This window comes from Callithrix jacchus, chromosome 13 (genome assembly GCF_049354715.1).
Source record: "Callithrix jacchus isolate 240 chromosome 13, calJac240_pri, whole genome shotgun sequence".
Taxonomy (NCBI): domain Eukaryota; kingdom Metazoa; phylum Chordata; class Mammalia; order Primates; family Cebidae; genus Callithrix; species Callithrix jacchus.
The window spans coordinates 92,979,753-92,994,847 of NC_133514.1; the positions used below are offsets into that span (position 1 = coordinate 92,979,753).

Sequence of the window (15,095 nt, forward strand, 5' to 3'; positions counted from 1 at the left end):
TCAATTGGAGTTTGGGATAGCAACATTTTAATCATCTCTTCCATTAAACCAAGATGACACAAAAGCATCTGATCACACTAAGGACTGGCACTTCTAATTTTGCTTCGGAAACCGGTACTTAACATGTCTGGTCTGGAGGTCAGTTACACCACTGTCTTTGTATAATCAGCCATTAAAAAATATTTTGGGGACATTTCTCAAAAGTCTCATCCCTGTATTTTTATTCTTAAAAACATGTCACCACAAACATAACCACACCTATGGTTTGCAAACTTTGGGAAATGTCAGTATATGTCATTATCATGGTTATTAGTACCATTATTTTGTTAAAAGTCCTTTGAAGGTAATTTATGTGACTTACATATATTTAGTATTTTAATTTGGACATTCTCCAGTTATATGCAAAGATCAAAACTAGGTAGCTTCATTTTATAGAACTGGCACCTTTTATATGGCTATGGGGACTGCTTGGTGTCTATAAATTGTTATGTATTGTTGGACTAAAATCAAACTTAAAATTTTCCATATTTCAAGTGTTTTTATTCTGAGCAGTAGGTACAAAAAATAATGACATAATTGTGTCTTAATTCTGTGTAGTTCAGCACCCTCCACAGGCTATCAATCTCTGACTTGATCTGCTTTGATCAGATTTAACAGATCCTTGAATTTACTGTATATGCCTCCTTCTTGCTCACATTGGGAATCAAACTAATGCTGGAAACATGCATCTTCAGACTTGATTGAGGAACTCCAGATTGAGACACGCTGGGATGTGGATTGAGTCCATGGTTAGAGAAGATGGATTAAATGGGAACAAAACAGGAAACATGTGCTTGGCATCTAGCAGCAGTTGCTGAGGGTCATTCCGCTCCTGTAATTGTGCCTGTAGGGAAGAATAAGACCATATAAAGTTGAGTTCCCCTAAAAATAGCCAGTTTAAGTGAATTCAAGAGAGTGGGTTGGCATATATGATGGAATTACTTCTAAGACAATTAGGTAGGACTTCAGGACCAGGAGAATGTGATCTCCTTACCCTTGAGGTATTTAGTGAGGAGAGAAGCCCTGACTTAGGCTTCTTGGAGATCAGAGTAAGTACTCTCCCAATTCTTTAAACATTTTTCTATCTAAGGGAGAATATAAAATACGTCTCAGGTGCAAACCACATAGAGAGGCACTGTAATGAACTGGCTAAGGGCATGGGTTTTTCAAGATAGATAGCCTGAGCTCTAATCCTGGCACCACCCTGGACAAATTCCTGAACCTTTCTATGCCTCTGTTTCTTTACCTGTAGAATGGAATGGGAGTATAGCACATAAAATGGCAGAGTAGGGGTTGGTCTCTCCATTGAAGCTACCATTGAACTATAAACAACTATAAGCAGTGATTGTCAACTATCTCATAACTCTGGAACTCAATTGGACATTTATAACAACCAGGAGAGTGCTTGATAAAGGAAGAGGCTGCTGATGTTTGCTAAAAGAACTGTGTGTGTGACCCAACTACTATCCCACTTTCCTCAGCTCCCCTGAAGCTATAGGGATAGCAGTCCACATTCCTGGAATAGCTAGCTGGTACCAGGGCAGGCAGTGGGATATTGTCCTAAAAAAATTTGGGATTGTGCAGTTTGGTTCATCTGGTGGGTCCCAGCAGATGCCTGTCTTGGTTTAGGCATTTCTTGGGATGCAGTGACTTCCAATAATGGCATCACTTGGAAAAGTTAAAGGGGCTGCTTCCTCTCTATTTGAAGCCAGACATTTTGGGAAAAGTATAAAAACTGAAACAAAAAATTCACTAGAGGAGTTTAACAGTAGACTTGAGCAGGCAGAAGAAAAGATCAGTGAATTTGAAGATAAAGCAATTCAAATGATCCAGTCTGAGAAGAAAATAAAAATAATGAGGCAAAAATGAACAGAGCCTAACAGACCTATTGGACACCATCAAGTATACCAATATACACATTACGGAAGTACCAGAAGGAAAAGGGGAAGAAGCAGGCAACAAAATATTTGAAGAAACAATGCCTGAAACTTCCCAAATCTGATGAAAGACATGTATGTAATCATCCAAGAAGCTCCAAGAACTCCAAGCAGGCTAAAGGCAAAGAGATTTCACAGTGAGACACATTATACTAAATTGTCAAACCCTAAGATGAGAAGGGAGTCTTGAAGGCAGTGAGAAAGAAGTGACTTGTCACATACAGTTCCAGGAATCCCCACAGATACCCAAGTCCATGGATATGCAAGTACTGCAGTCAACCCTGCAGAACCCACAGATATGAAAAGTTGTCCCTCCATAGCTACAGGTTCCGCATCTTGTGAATACTAAATTTTGGATCCGTGGTTGGCTGAATCTGCAGATATGGAACCTGTGGATATGAAGGGCTGACTGTATAAGGTATCCTCAAATAAGATTAACACCTGTTTTTTCATCAAAAACAATGGTTTTAGGGGGCAGTGGGATGATATAGTTTAAATTGAATCTTCAGATTCAATGCAATACCTATCAAAATCCCAAGGATGTTTTTTGCAGAAATCTAAAAAAATCCTAAAATTCATATCGAACTTCAAGGGATCTTGGCTAGCTAAGGCAATCTTGAAGAATAACAAAATTTGCTGGGTGCAATGGCTCATGTCTGCAACCCTAGCACTTTGGGAAGCCAAAGTGGGTATATCATCTGAGGCCAGGAATTCAAGACCAGCCTGGCAAACATGGTAAAACCTGTCTCTACTAAAAATGGGAGAATTAGCCAGCTGTGGTGGTGCATGCCTATAATCCCAGCTAGTTGGGAGGCTGAGGCAGGAGAATCACTTGAACCTGGGAGGTGGAGGTTGCAGCGAGCCAAGATTATGCCACTACACTCCAGCTTGGGCAATGGAGTGAGACTCTGTCTTAAAAAAAAATTGGACTCAGACTTTCCATTTGAAAACTTTTACAAAGCTATGGGAATCAAAACAGTATGGTACTAGTATACGAACAGACATATAGACCAATAGAATATAATGGCCCAGAAAAATAAACCCTCATATTTTTGGTCAATTGATTTTTGAAAAGGGTGCCAAGTCCATTCAATGGGGGAAAGGGCAGTGTCTTTGACAAATGGAGCTGGGACAACTGCCTATCCACAAACAGAATAATGAAGTGAGACATTCACCTTACACCATATACAAAAATTAACTCAAAATGGATCAAAAACTTAAAGGGAGCTAAATCTGTAAAACTTGTAGAAACATTGGGGAAAGTATTTATGGTTCTTAAAAATGACATCAAGAGCACTGGAAACAAAAAATATACATAAATTTGACATCCTCAAAATTTAAAACTTCTCCATCGAAGGACACTATCAAGAAAGTGAAAAGTCACAGAATGGGAGAAAGTGTGTGTAAATCATATCTGACAAGGACTTAGTGTCTGGATTATATAAATAACTCCTGCAACTCAATGCCAAAAAAACAACAATCTGATTTAAAAATGAACTAAATGCTGAAATAGATATTTCTCCAAAGAAAATACACACATGGCCAATAGGCACATGAAAAGATGCTAATCGTCAGAGAGATACAAATCCAAACCACGGTGAGATGCCACTTCACTCCCATTAAGATGGCTATAATTTTTAAAAGTTGGAAAATCACAAGTGTTTGTGAGGATGTGGGGAAACTAAAACTCTCATGCATTGCTGGTGGGAATGTAAAATGGTGTAGCTGCTGGGGAAAAGGTTGAGGTTCCTCGAAAAGTTAAATATAGAGTGACCATATGATCCAGTAATTCTGCCTCTAAATATATGCCCCCTGTTGGAACTGAAAAGAGGATCTCAGCTACCTGTGCAACAATGTTCATAGCAGCATGATTCCCAATAGCTAAAAGGTGGAAACAGTGCATTTCCATCAACTGATGGATAGACAGAATGTGATAGACAAAGGGAATATTGGTCATTAAAAAAAGGAATGAAGTTCTTATGCATGCTACTACATGGACGACCTTTGAAAACCTAAGTAAATAAGCCAGACCCAAAAGAATATCTCATGATTCTACTTATGTGTGACATCTAGAATTTACATATAATTTACATATAGAAACCTACCCAGGGTTGAAGAGAAGGGGGAATATTATTTGCCCAAATGGTAGTGTTTCTGATGATGAAAGAATTTTGAAAATAGTGGTGATTATTACATAATATTGTGAATATATTAATGCCACTGAATTATACACTTAAAAATAGTTAAAATGTAACACACATACTCCGAAACAATGGGATGGGGAAGAGTACCCTTCTCTAAGGTTGTGGGGATTAAAGGAGTTAACAGGTATAAAGAATGGAGTACAAGCCAGGCACAGTGGCTTATGCCTGCAATCTTAGCACTTTGGGAGGCCTAGGCGGGTGGATCATAAGGTCAGGAGTGAGACCAGCCTGGCCAAGATGGTGAAACCCCGTCTCTACTAAAAATACAAAAACTAGCTGGGAGCAGTGGTGGGAACCTGTAATCCCAGCTACTTGGGAGGCTGAGGCAGAAGAACTGCTTGAATCTGGGAGGCAGAGGTTGCAGAAAGGTGGAAGTGGCAGTGAGCTGAGATCACACCATTGCACTCCAGCCTGGCAACAGAGCAAGACTCTGTCTCAAAAAACAAACAAACAAAAACATGGTGTACCATCGTTGGCACACAGCAAGTGCTATATTTGCTGTTCTCAGTTTTATAACATGCTCCTTTGTTCCTCCTGCCCGTGCATTAACCCTTAACCTCTGAACCATGACTTGCTGATAGGAGCTGTACTTTTACAAAAGTCAATTGGGTTAACTGTGGGTATACTGCCAAAAGGAAAACCGATATAACCTAATTTTGTGAAAACACCATTTTTCTTAAACTTTGAAACAAGCCACCATCAGTGAACACGCAGTAGCACTTGGGAAGTGCTGGGAAATAGTTTTACAGAAGGAAGTCACAGTTTCAGCATGGTATTGTCACATGGCTCTATAGTGGCAGGGAAACCTGGGATTGCCCACATCTTCATCCATTACCTGAATTATGAATAGAAAGCACGACTTAAATGTCTAGTACCCATGTGTTTGGCATCTTGAAAGTTGGGCCAAAATTTTAAAGTAATTTTAACCATTTGAAAAAGAGGTGTGAAATATGGGAGAAAAGTTTAAAAAAGAGAAAGATAGTTAGGGAGGAATAAGCAACAAGCCTGGCTAATTCAAGATTCTCGATGATGGCTCTGCTGTGGTCCGGCAGAACGATTCTCTGGGATTACTGAGAGCTCACACACGGCCCACTCAGGTTTGCTACATTTATTATCACGAACCTATCACAGGGTGTGTGGAAATGTACGTAAAATGTGAAATGGCAGGAGGCTCTGGGAAAAAAGTCATCTTTGTAGCACTTCAAGGCCCTTGAATTTCTCCGCATTAGTTAGATGTGATGGTACACTTCACTCTCTAAAGGGTTTGAAGAAATTTTAGAGAGTATAAAAATGGGAAAAGAAAGTGAAATGTTACCTATATTATCACAATTCAACAGCAAAAGGCATGTATACATTTAATCAATTAAAATTTACAAGGTGGTCATTTCACAGAAATCCTCCCGTGAATGCTTTGGTGAGGTTAACAACTTCCAATTTACATTTTTAAAGGTCAGTATGAAGCTATAAAAAAAATCCATCACCCCAAGCAAGGTTTGCTTTAACAAGTAACTCGTCTTTATCACACACGTGAGTTCACATGTGGGAGGGTGGGACTGATTGTTCACCATTTCTTCTGAGCATTGTATAGGTAGAAACAGAATATAAAGCTATAGCTCACACAAAAAATATTTTGATAGAACTGCGAGATACCACAATGTTGACTGAGGAAGATTCAGCATCTGTGTGTATTTTCAGAGAATATTTGAACTTAACCTCCATTACATTCTTCCTTTGCCCTTAATCCATTAAACCTGCAGTATGACTTGCCATATATTCTGTGACCTGAATTCTCATAAACAGTGGGGTTGCCAATTTAGGAGCAGTTATAGTTCTCCCTCTAATATGTGTCTCAGATATTCAAAACCAAACAAGACTTCCTAAACCTACACTTTTCTGTAAATTATCAACCCTCTATAAAAATCCATATAGCGGGTCCAGGGTCAGGTATCTCAGTGGCTTCTGTCATCCACCTCTTGTCATTCAGCAGCTGACTGACAGCAGCCTAACTGGGTCCTTTCTGTCAGCGCCACCCACAACCTAGCTGTTATGTTCATGTTGGCGAGTCTCTGCCTGCCTCACTCTGTGGCCTGTGTCTTTAAAAACTGGCAGTGTTTCTCTCATTGCCCTTAGGAGAACAACCTTTAGTCTGACTAGCCACCGGTTCCCAGACCTTTGGTCTCTTTTCCCTGCTTAGATGCCAGGCTAAAGTTCATTTAGGTTTTGGCCATGGCTCCTTTCAGACTCCTTTTCAGTTGTTTTCAGGGCTCCCTAAATCTCTGGATCTACATTGAAACACTATAAGGAGCTCCGAATAAAATCCCAGGAGTATTCCAAAGGGAGCAGCTTCTTGTACAAAGCTCCATGAGGTGTCTTTCATAAACCTCCATTTGGTTCCCTCTTCCCTGACTCTCCCTCCTCTGCTCACTTCCCCCTGCACCCCTTTTTAGTCCTTGTTTCTGAGGTCATTTAAAAGTTTGAGAAAGTGCTCTACTCCCGAGGTGCTCCCATAGGTAATCCCGGGAGAAGTGTGCCCTGTTTTCTGAGTCGTGACTATCACTGAGACGTGACTGAGACGTGACTATCACTGCAACACTGTCACAGTAAAGGCCAGGCACTCAGCCAAAATCACCTTAGGCTCAGCTTGAGGAAGCTCAACTTTAAGTAAAAAATTCCCAACGTCTTAAGAACAGACAGATTTAAATAACTGTTTTCCCTAATATGTTTTCTTTCAAGCATTTTCCTGAAAGCAAATATCATGTCTTAGACAAAGATTTAAGAGCTCAAATTGTTTTATTTAAAGAACATTTCTTAGTTCCATTTATGGTTAGGGCTGATATTCTGCTTACGTTGTTAATTCCATTTGGTGCTAATAGTTCAGTAACATGCTAGTGGTAAATTATGCTTAGACTGTGTCTATAATCTGAGAGGCAGAGATGATAAAAGTTGAGTTTTCTGTGTGTAAATACTAAGTTACTCATGGGTGATATGGTTCATGTTTACCTAAATAGAAAGCTTAGGAATATAAAGTCTCCTAGCATATAATGTAACTAGTATTTTAGTAATAAAGAGAAGCAAGGTTGAAATCCAAATTTTCAACTTCTTTACAGTCTTAGACTAGGACTTTATAAAATTAACATTTTAAAACTCACCTGGATCGTTCGTATAAAGGCCACTGTTACCCGTTCTTCAAATTCATTCAGGGGAGTGTAAAGGTTTAAAATTTTGACAATCTATTGGGGTAAAAACAGAATTTAGCACAGCACTAAATGAACATGAGACAACTTTTGAACTTTAATATGGGACATTGGGACAAGAGTATGATCCTCTTTAGACAAGGCTCACAACACAGACAGAGCTGGACTGACCTTCACACTTGGAGCCTGCATCCAGGTAACTAGAGCCCACAGCTTTGCCAGGTGGATCTGAGCCCTCTCACGGAACTCATGTCTCTTGTAAAGCCACCTGCCCCTTCTCACTATGGTCACTGGTATACACAATGGGAGGCGTTTAGAATGCGGTTGCCTGAAATACTCAGCCTGTTATCTACTAGTAATTTAAAGGTTTCTTCTGAAGAGTACTGTAGATCTTACCTTAGATGAGAAAGGTCTTGTTAACACCTAACTACCCCATCTCCTAAAATTGTTTACAAATGAGAATTTGAACAGGAGATACTCTTTTGTCTGCCTACTAATGGTTTGGTGGAAGTAGGCTGCCCAAATGCAATGCTGGCTACATTCTAGAAGCAAACTTATATAAGTGAAATGTATATAAAAGGGAAAAAAATGTGGCCGGGTGTGGTGGCTCACATCTGTAATCCCAGCACTTTGGGAGTTCGAGGTGGGTGGATCACCTGAGGTCAGGAGTTCAAAACCAACCTAGCCAACATGGCAAAACCCCGTCTCTACTAAAAAAAAAAAAAAAAATTAGCTGGGTATGGTGGCAGGTGCCTGTAATCCCAGCTACTTAGGAGGCTGAGGCAGGAGAATCGCTTGAATCCGGGAGGCGGAGATTGCAGTAAGCTGAGATTGTGCCATTGCACTCCAGTCCCAACAAGAATGAAACTCTGTCTCAAAAAAAAAAAAAAAAAAAGAAAAGGAGAAAAATGTTTGAAGACTTTCTGTAAATGTGTACAAAAGGAGGCAGTTTTCTTAAGAGTTCAATATTTAATCTTTTAGTAGCTAGTGGAGGAGGTAAGGAAAAGTTAACTTTGTATATTAAGATGTGTTTACTTTTCTGTACTGAGTTTGGATTTTGTTATTTATCTTTTAGGGACTAGCGATAAATCTGCAACTGACTCATAGTTACACATTTTTTAGGGATAAGGAAAGTAACATTTGAATGCCCCTAGGTTCTTAATGACTTCATTTAAAACAATATAAATGGAGTGTGAGTGGAAATGTGACCATATTGAAATTAGTTTTAAATAAACCGGTTTTTCTTACAATTATAGTTGTAAAGAAAGCAAATACCGGATGCTGCCAATTTCTGAAAATTTATAAATTTCTACATAAGAAATATTCCAGAATTCATTATATTTTAAAAAGTTTTTACCTAAGCTTAATGTTTTGCGGGTTTGCTGTCTTATCTTTTAAAGTGAGTAAGAGGGATAGGGAGACTAGAAAGCAGTATTCATGGCATCTTGTTTCACACACAAATGGCCTTTGGTTCACCTAGGAATATCCCATCAGCTGCACTTCAAAATTGTATCATTAGGGGTATATAAAGGGTGGGAGTACCACACTAACAAATAACCACTAACAAGAACGGATTTGGAATGGACACTGGGCTTGCTTGGAATATCGCGGTTGACAGAGATGCAGAATGATCGGACCTGCTGGGTGCTGAGGGAGGTACACAGGGAACAGATGGCCTCTGCATCCTCCTGGGTTTTCTTCTTTAATTGGAGGAGCTGGGCTGCTTGGATCAGAGGTTCCATGGTCTGAACTGCTCCACTCTGGTGAAGGTTTCTTCCCCGAAGCCACTCCTCAAGCTGACTTATATTGTACCTTAGCCATAGGCAGAAAGCAAGCTGTGTTAAGCTGGTCCTCCTAATTCACCAAGAAGGGGACACCTGTTGTGTTTTACATGTAAGCTGCAGCTAGTGTCATTATGGATCTCACATGGTTAAAAAGCATGGCAAATGCCTTGCACTCAGGGAACTATTTGTTGAATAAAGAATGAATAAATGAATGAGTGGTACATAAAATCAAGCAAAGATGAAATGCCTGAAGTGTCTACATAAGTTAGTGGTGAAAAACAGGCATTAAATATACTGAATTGTAAGTATTTAAACATTCATCCCCGTATTTATACTTCTGTGTGAGTCTTCACGCCTGTTAACTCATTGAGTTTTCTCTCTGACCTATCTGCTTTGTATTTAGTCTTTAACTTAGAGTATGTCAATATCTTTAAGCTTTGAACTAATTTATTTACCAAGTCACCATCTCAGTGTTTGATGGATTTCACCAACAGATAAAAAGGTGATGGACCTGAGTCACAGACTGATGGAGACAAGAATTGCCACTTAGATTTGGATTTCATTTTTAGAAACAGCAGTCTTGTGTCCTGATTCTAGCTGGAGTCAGTGAGCACCCACTCTATCTGTGTTGTTGGGGTGCTCCTCTCTTACCTGAGTTGCATGCCTGTGCTCCAAGAGCAGACATCCTTCCGTAGGAGCAGGTTGTTAAGAGTCACTGCATTGATCATGTAGAAGAGCTGTTTGAATACCTGCAGGATGATCTCAGGGTCCAAGCCCTGGTCACACATGACTGTATGAAAGGCATTCATCTGGCGGATGATGGCTTCCAGGCAGTATGAGTTATCTCCATCTGCCATGCTGGAAGAGCGCTTCCGGTAGCCAGTGGGCTTCACACCAGATAGACCCTGAATGCTCTCATTTTCCAACATGGCAGAAACTGAAAGAAAAGCACAATTAGGGAAGCTTGCATTCCTCATGAACAATGCAAAGCTCATTGGACCACTCAGATAATTTAATGTTCGGGGCTTTAGCAGTGATACCATCTAGAGCTGTGCAATGTTGACCCGTTCAGGAACTTTTAACATTTGGCAAAGAACTTCTAATGTGTTGACTTCTATATGGAATAAAACAACTGTGGACAGCATTTTCACTTAAATTTATCGGCGATGAGACAAAGATGATGGGCATGTACCAGCTCGATCCAGTATTGCCTGTGCTAAAGTCCACAGTTTGAGAATTGAGCAACTTGGGAGTCGCCCTGGCCCCGCCACTGACTAAGTAAATATGAACATCATTGGTCTGTCATACCTACTGACAGACCACTAGGGGCTTTATGTTCAGTATCTCTTTTAATCTTCCAACAACTCTATGAAGTACTACTCTTTTTTTTTTTTTTTGGAGATGAAATTTCACTCTGTTGCCCAAGCTGGAGTGCAGTGGCGCAATCTTGGCTCACTGCAACTTTTGCCTCCCGGGTTCATGCGATTCTCCTGCCTCAGCCTCCCTGAGTAGCTGGGACTACAGGCACACGCCACCATGCCCAGCTAATTTTTGTATTTTTAGTAGAGATGGGGTTTCACTATGTTGGCCAGGCTGGTCTCAACCTCCTGACCTCGTGATCTACCTGCCTTGGCTTCCCAAAGTGCTAGGATTACAGGTGTGAGCCACCACACCCGGCAGTACTACCCATTTTTACAAGGCAGTTGAGGCATAAAGACGTTAAATAACTTGCCTGAGTTAGGCACTCAGATAAGACACACTGATGAGGAGTGGCAGGGCTAGGATTTAAACCCAAGTCTGTCTGACTCCAGAACTGGTGCTATTAACCGTCACATTAATCTGAGTATCTCCAGGTTGATATGTCAGTTCTCCCTCTGTCTGGTACCTTATAAAAAGATTTACAGGAAGGAGGGTTTGGAATAAACCTCATTTCAAGTAATGTATTTCTAGATCTGTCCTTCTTGAGATTCACCCATAACCTACTTGTGCTGTGAGAACCTGGGGAAGCAGTTTCCTTCCCAGCCTTTGAAGAGCACAGTGAATAACGCATCTACACAACATTTTGTGAAAATACAAAAATTAGCCGGGCATGGTGGTGTGTGCCTGTAGTCCTCACTACTCCGGGAGGCTGAGACAGGAGAATCGCTTGAACCTGGGAACAGCAGAAAATGTAACTGCTCTCATTTTTTGATTCTTATTTCATGTTCAGTGCCCAAACACACTGCTTGGTTCAAAGCACGTGTCTAATAAATACTGCTGCATCGTGCCTACTGCTGTGTCCTTTTGCATGAACACACTTCTGCTTTCTTTTTTCCATGAATCAAGTTCGTAATAGGTTAAGAGGAGTTTTCCACTGTATATGCATTTGTACCTTTGAGTTTATATTTATTATGTATTAAAATTAATATGGAAAAATACAATATATTACAAAAAGAGAGATAAAGGGAAAGTCCTCTATGCCTCTTTCCCTGTGTCAAATACCCTAGCATCGTTAATTTCATGGGATTTCACAGCTCTTTTAAGCACGATGTGCACCCCTCAGTTCTGCCTTCACTGTGAAGGTTCTGTGTTTAATACATCTGGTTCCCGAAAGGCAGAGGGTGCTGACCACATCTTCCTCTCATTTCAGACCCCATGATGAGTGATGGAGCTCTCCTGCTGCCAGCTTACCTATCATCGGCTGTAACACGCCCTCGGCAATTTTAATGAGCTGCTGGTAGATCTGAATGGAAAGGTCACTCAGCACCTGACGGTATTCAGTGAGGTCAAAGTTCTTAAGACAGTGTTCGTTCTGCTTTGCAGTGTTCTGAGTCATGAAGCCCTGCAGAGGGAGAGGCGTGCACTACTGAGATTCTGTGGTCTGCTAGGCCCAGCACCACTTCCGGGGCTCTGGTCACTTTAGTCATCTATTTGGTGGGCGGGGGACCTACCAATGTCCTTTCTATGTAGTTGATGTTTTACAAAACCCTGTCAGTTCTCTGAGGCCTCACTGATGACCCTTGAACTTCAAGGTAGTAGAAAAACTCAAATGAGAGAGAAGGCCTGAATCATTCAGTCCAAATCCCTGAAGTGAAGTGATTTCCCTATGGTAACAAAACCCAGGTTGGTACCAGGTCCAGAGAAAGGGATCCCTGCTCTCTAACTTCGTCCAGTGCTCTCCCCAATATACCAGGTCCCCCTAAAGTGTTACATGAGATGCAGCCTCTAAAGGAGTGTGGCCATGGGCCAGATGGTATGTTTGTGTAGGGGGACATCTTTTACAGATTCTATCACTGGGTATCAGAATGAACAGATGAACTAAATTGATTTCATAGCTACAGCAGTGTGTCCTCTTAGCTTTCCATATTAATCAGATGAAATAACATGTAAGTTAAGAGAACTGCTGATATCAGAAGGACGCATGTGACCAATGTCCTTTTCAGACAGGGCAAGGGAGAAACCAAGAGCAGCCAAAAAGATTAGTGCTCCCAAAAGTGTGACCATCTTCAGCAAGGCCAGTTGTACTGTGTCAAATACAAAACCATCTTAATATGAACAAAACCAGGCAGAAGAGGGGATAACTGTAATCACGGAGATAGATTTGTTCATTCTTCCTTGTTTGTGGACTACACGGATCTGGTTATGCTGTGGTTCAGGTCTTGCCCCAGAGAATATAAGCACCTGAAGCAATAGCCCAATGTAATAGAGTTCTAGGCCCTGCCCTAGCCTTATTTAGAATGTATAGAACATTGGGTAAAGTGATGGACCTCAATGAAATAACATTACATGTAGTTCTATGCTTCAAGTAAATGCTTGGATATTATGATTTTGTAACAGAAGGCATGTGGTTTGAAATGGCTGTTTCTTCAACCTTTTGCCCATCTCTTTTAGAATAAAAGCAGGCCATCAAATGCAGTTCTTATTCCTAGGAGAGATATGGAGTCAAGCCAACCACAAAGAAGGTTCTACTATAAGGACACATGCACACAAATGTTCACTGCAGCACTGTTTACAATAGCAAGGACCTGGAATAAACCCAAATGCCCATAGATGATAGGCTGGACAGGAAAAATGTGGCACATATACACCATGGAATATTATGCAGCAATCAAAAATGATGAGTTTATGTCCTTTGTAGGGACATGGATGAACCTGGAGAACATCATTCTCAGCAAACTGACACAAGAACAGAAAATGAAATACCGCATGTTCTCACTCATGGGCGGGTGTTGAACAATGAGAACACATGGACACAGGGAGGGGAGCACTACACACTGGGGTCTGTTGGGGGGAATAGGAGAGGGACAGCGGGGTTTGGGGAGTTGGGGAGGGATAGAATGGGGAGAAATGCCAGATATAGGTGAAGGGGAGGAAGGCAGCAAATCACACTGCCACGTGTGTACCTATGCAACTATCTTGCATGTTCTTCACATGTACCCCAAAACCTAAAATGCAATAAAAAAATAATAATAAAAAAAGAAGGTAACACTGAATGGAAAGGCACATCCTGTTATAATCCAGGGAGAAGGGTCTGTCAAAATTGGTTCTTTATTCCAAAAGATGGAATAAAGCTTTAAAAATGGTCACACTATTTTGGTTTACACTATGCCTTGACCTGGGGAAGGGTAGATGGTGGGATATGTGAAAGGAAGCGGAGGAAATATCAGGAAGACCTACAGGAATCTGTGAGTGAGCATGTCTGGAACGACTTGGGATTCTCACCAGAGAAACAAGAATGGAAACAAGTCACGTATTACTAAGTCATTGGGCAGAGTGCAGAGCACTGGAGAAGTTCTTTCAGGGACCAAAGCTGGGAATGTGAGTTCCAGAAAAAGCTGGGCCTTACAGGTTCAGTGTGGAATGTGAAGTGATGGGGTCAGTTGGGCCTCAGGTCAAGGAATCCAATTTGGATGAAGGCATGGAGCTGGGCCTCCAGGCTAGTTTGTACACATGTAGTTCTGATTATGGGTGCCTCTTTTCTTGCGGCCATCTTTGTCTATCTTGAAATGGACAGATAATTTGGATGGCTTAGGAGACAGGTGACCCACTAAGCAACTGAGCTTCCTGCCAGTATCCATTGCAGTGGGGCTCTTCTAGAGCTGCTTAAGAAATAGAAGGTTACAAGGTTTTCATGGAGACTCCCAGGGCCTCTATGGATGATGGGTTATGAAGACCCTACTTACATAACCCAGGAGTAATTTCTGAGGCCCCTTGGGCTCATCAAGGTCTCCTGGAGGCAGGTCTCCTGTGGCTGGCTTTATTCCTGCTTCCAGCCACCAGGTATGATAAGGTGTGCCCATGGTCTGAGGTCCCCAAGGGTGCTCCGAAGACCCAACTGACCTCTCCTGAGGGGATACAAAGCACTTCTCAACCGCATTTGAATGAAGAAGGGACGCCTCCTGGGTGGCCAGCTCCCCACTCACCTCATCCCCGCTGTACTGCTTCAGACAGTGAAGAAGGCGGCAGGTGTTGGATAACCAGAATGATGTCATCTCAAAGTCATCATTGTGCTTCTGTGAAAAGAAAAGGACATCCCCAGCTTAAGTGGCTCCCGTCTGGTGAGATGCTTCCTCGGTACCTCTCTCCCCACATTTCCTACTCTTATCCAGCATTCCTGAGCAGCCCTGAGGGTGGGCAGGGCACTTGCCAGTCACGGGAATGAGACCCATTGCTGAGAGGCTGTGTGACTAATCCTCTGCCAACAAGCATGTACACAGAACCCCTGTCTTGGTCCCCTGATCAGTGGTGCACATACAGCTGTCCTTCAAAATTGTATCATTGACACACAGAAAGGACAGGCCACCTTCCATGGCTGAAGAATGAATGCAAAGCTGAGTGACAGATGAGGCTCAGCCCCAGCAGCCCTGGGCTCTCGTCTAACTGCCTGGGCTAGCTGGCTCTGTTTCTAAACTGCTGGTTACTCGATACAAGGGATTCTAAAAGAGCATGCCAACAAAA

At 41.6% G+C, this 15,095-nt stretch overlaps 1 protein-coding gene across 8 annotated transcripts in view; it reads right to left on the reverse strand.

Moving 5' to 3' along the window:
- Positions 1-518: 518 nt before the first annotated feature.
- Positions 519-15,095, reverse strand: part of MYO5B (myosin VB) — a 390,326-nt gene continuing 375,749 nt past the window's right edge. For all 8 annotated transcript variants that reach the window (XM_008979769.5, XM_008979768.5, XM_054244178.2 and 5 more), the window contains 6 exons: positions 14,561-14,650; positions 11,829-11,979; positions 9,810-10,095; positions 9,012-9,186; positions 7,330-7,410; positions 519-883 (listed from right to left, as the gene is read on the reverse strand). In XM_008979769.5, coding sequence (XP_008978017.4) covers positions 731-883; positions 7,330-7,410; positions 9,012-9,186; positions 9,810-10,095; positions 11,829-11,979; positions 14,561-14,650 — 936 coding nt within the window. In that variant the 3' untranslated portion in view covers positions 519-730. The remainder of the gene's footprint in view (positions 884-7,329; positions 7,411-9,011; positions 9,187-9,809; positions 10,096-11,828; positions 11,980-14,560; positions 14,651-15,095) is intronic.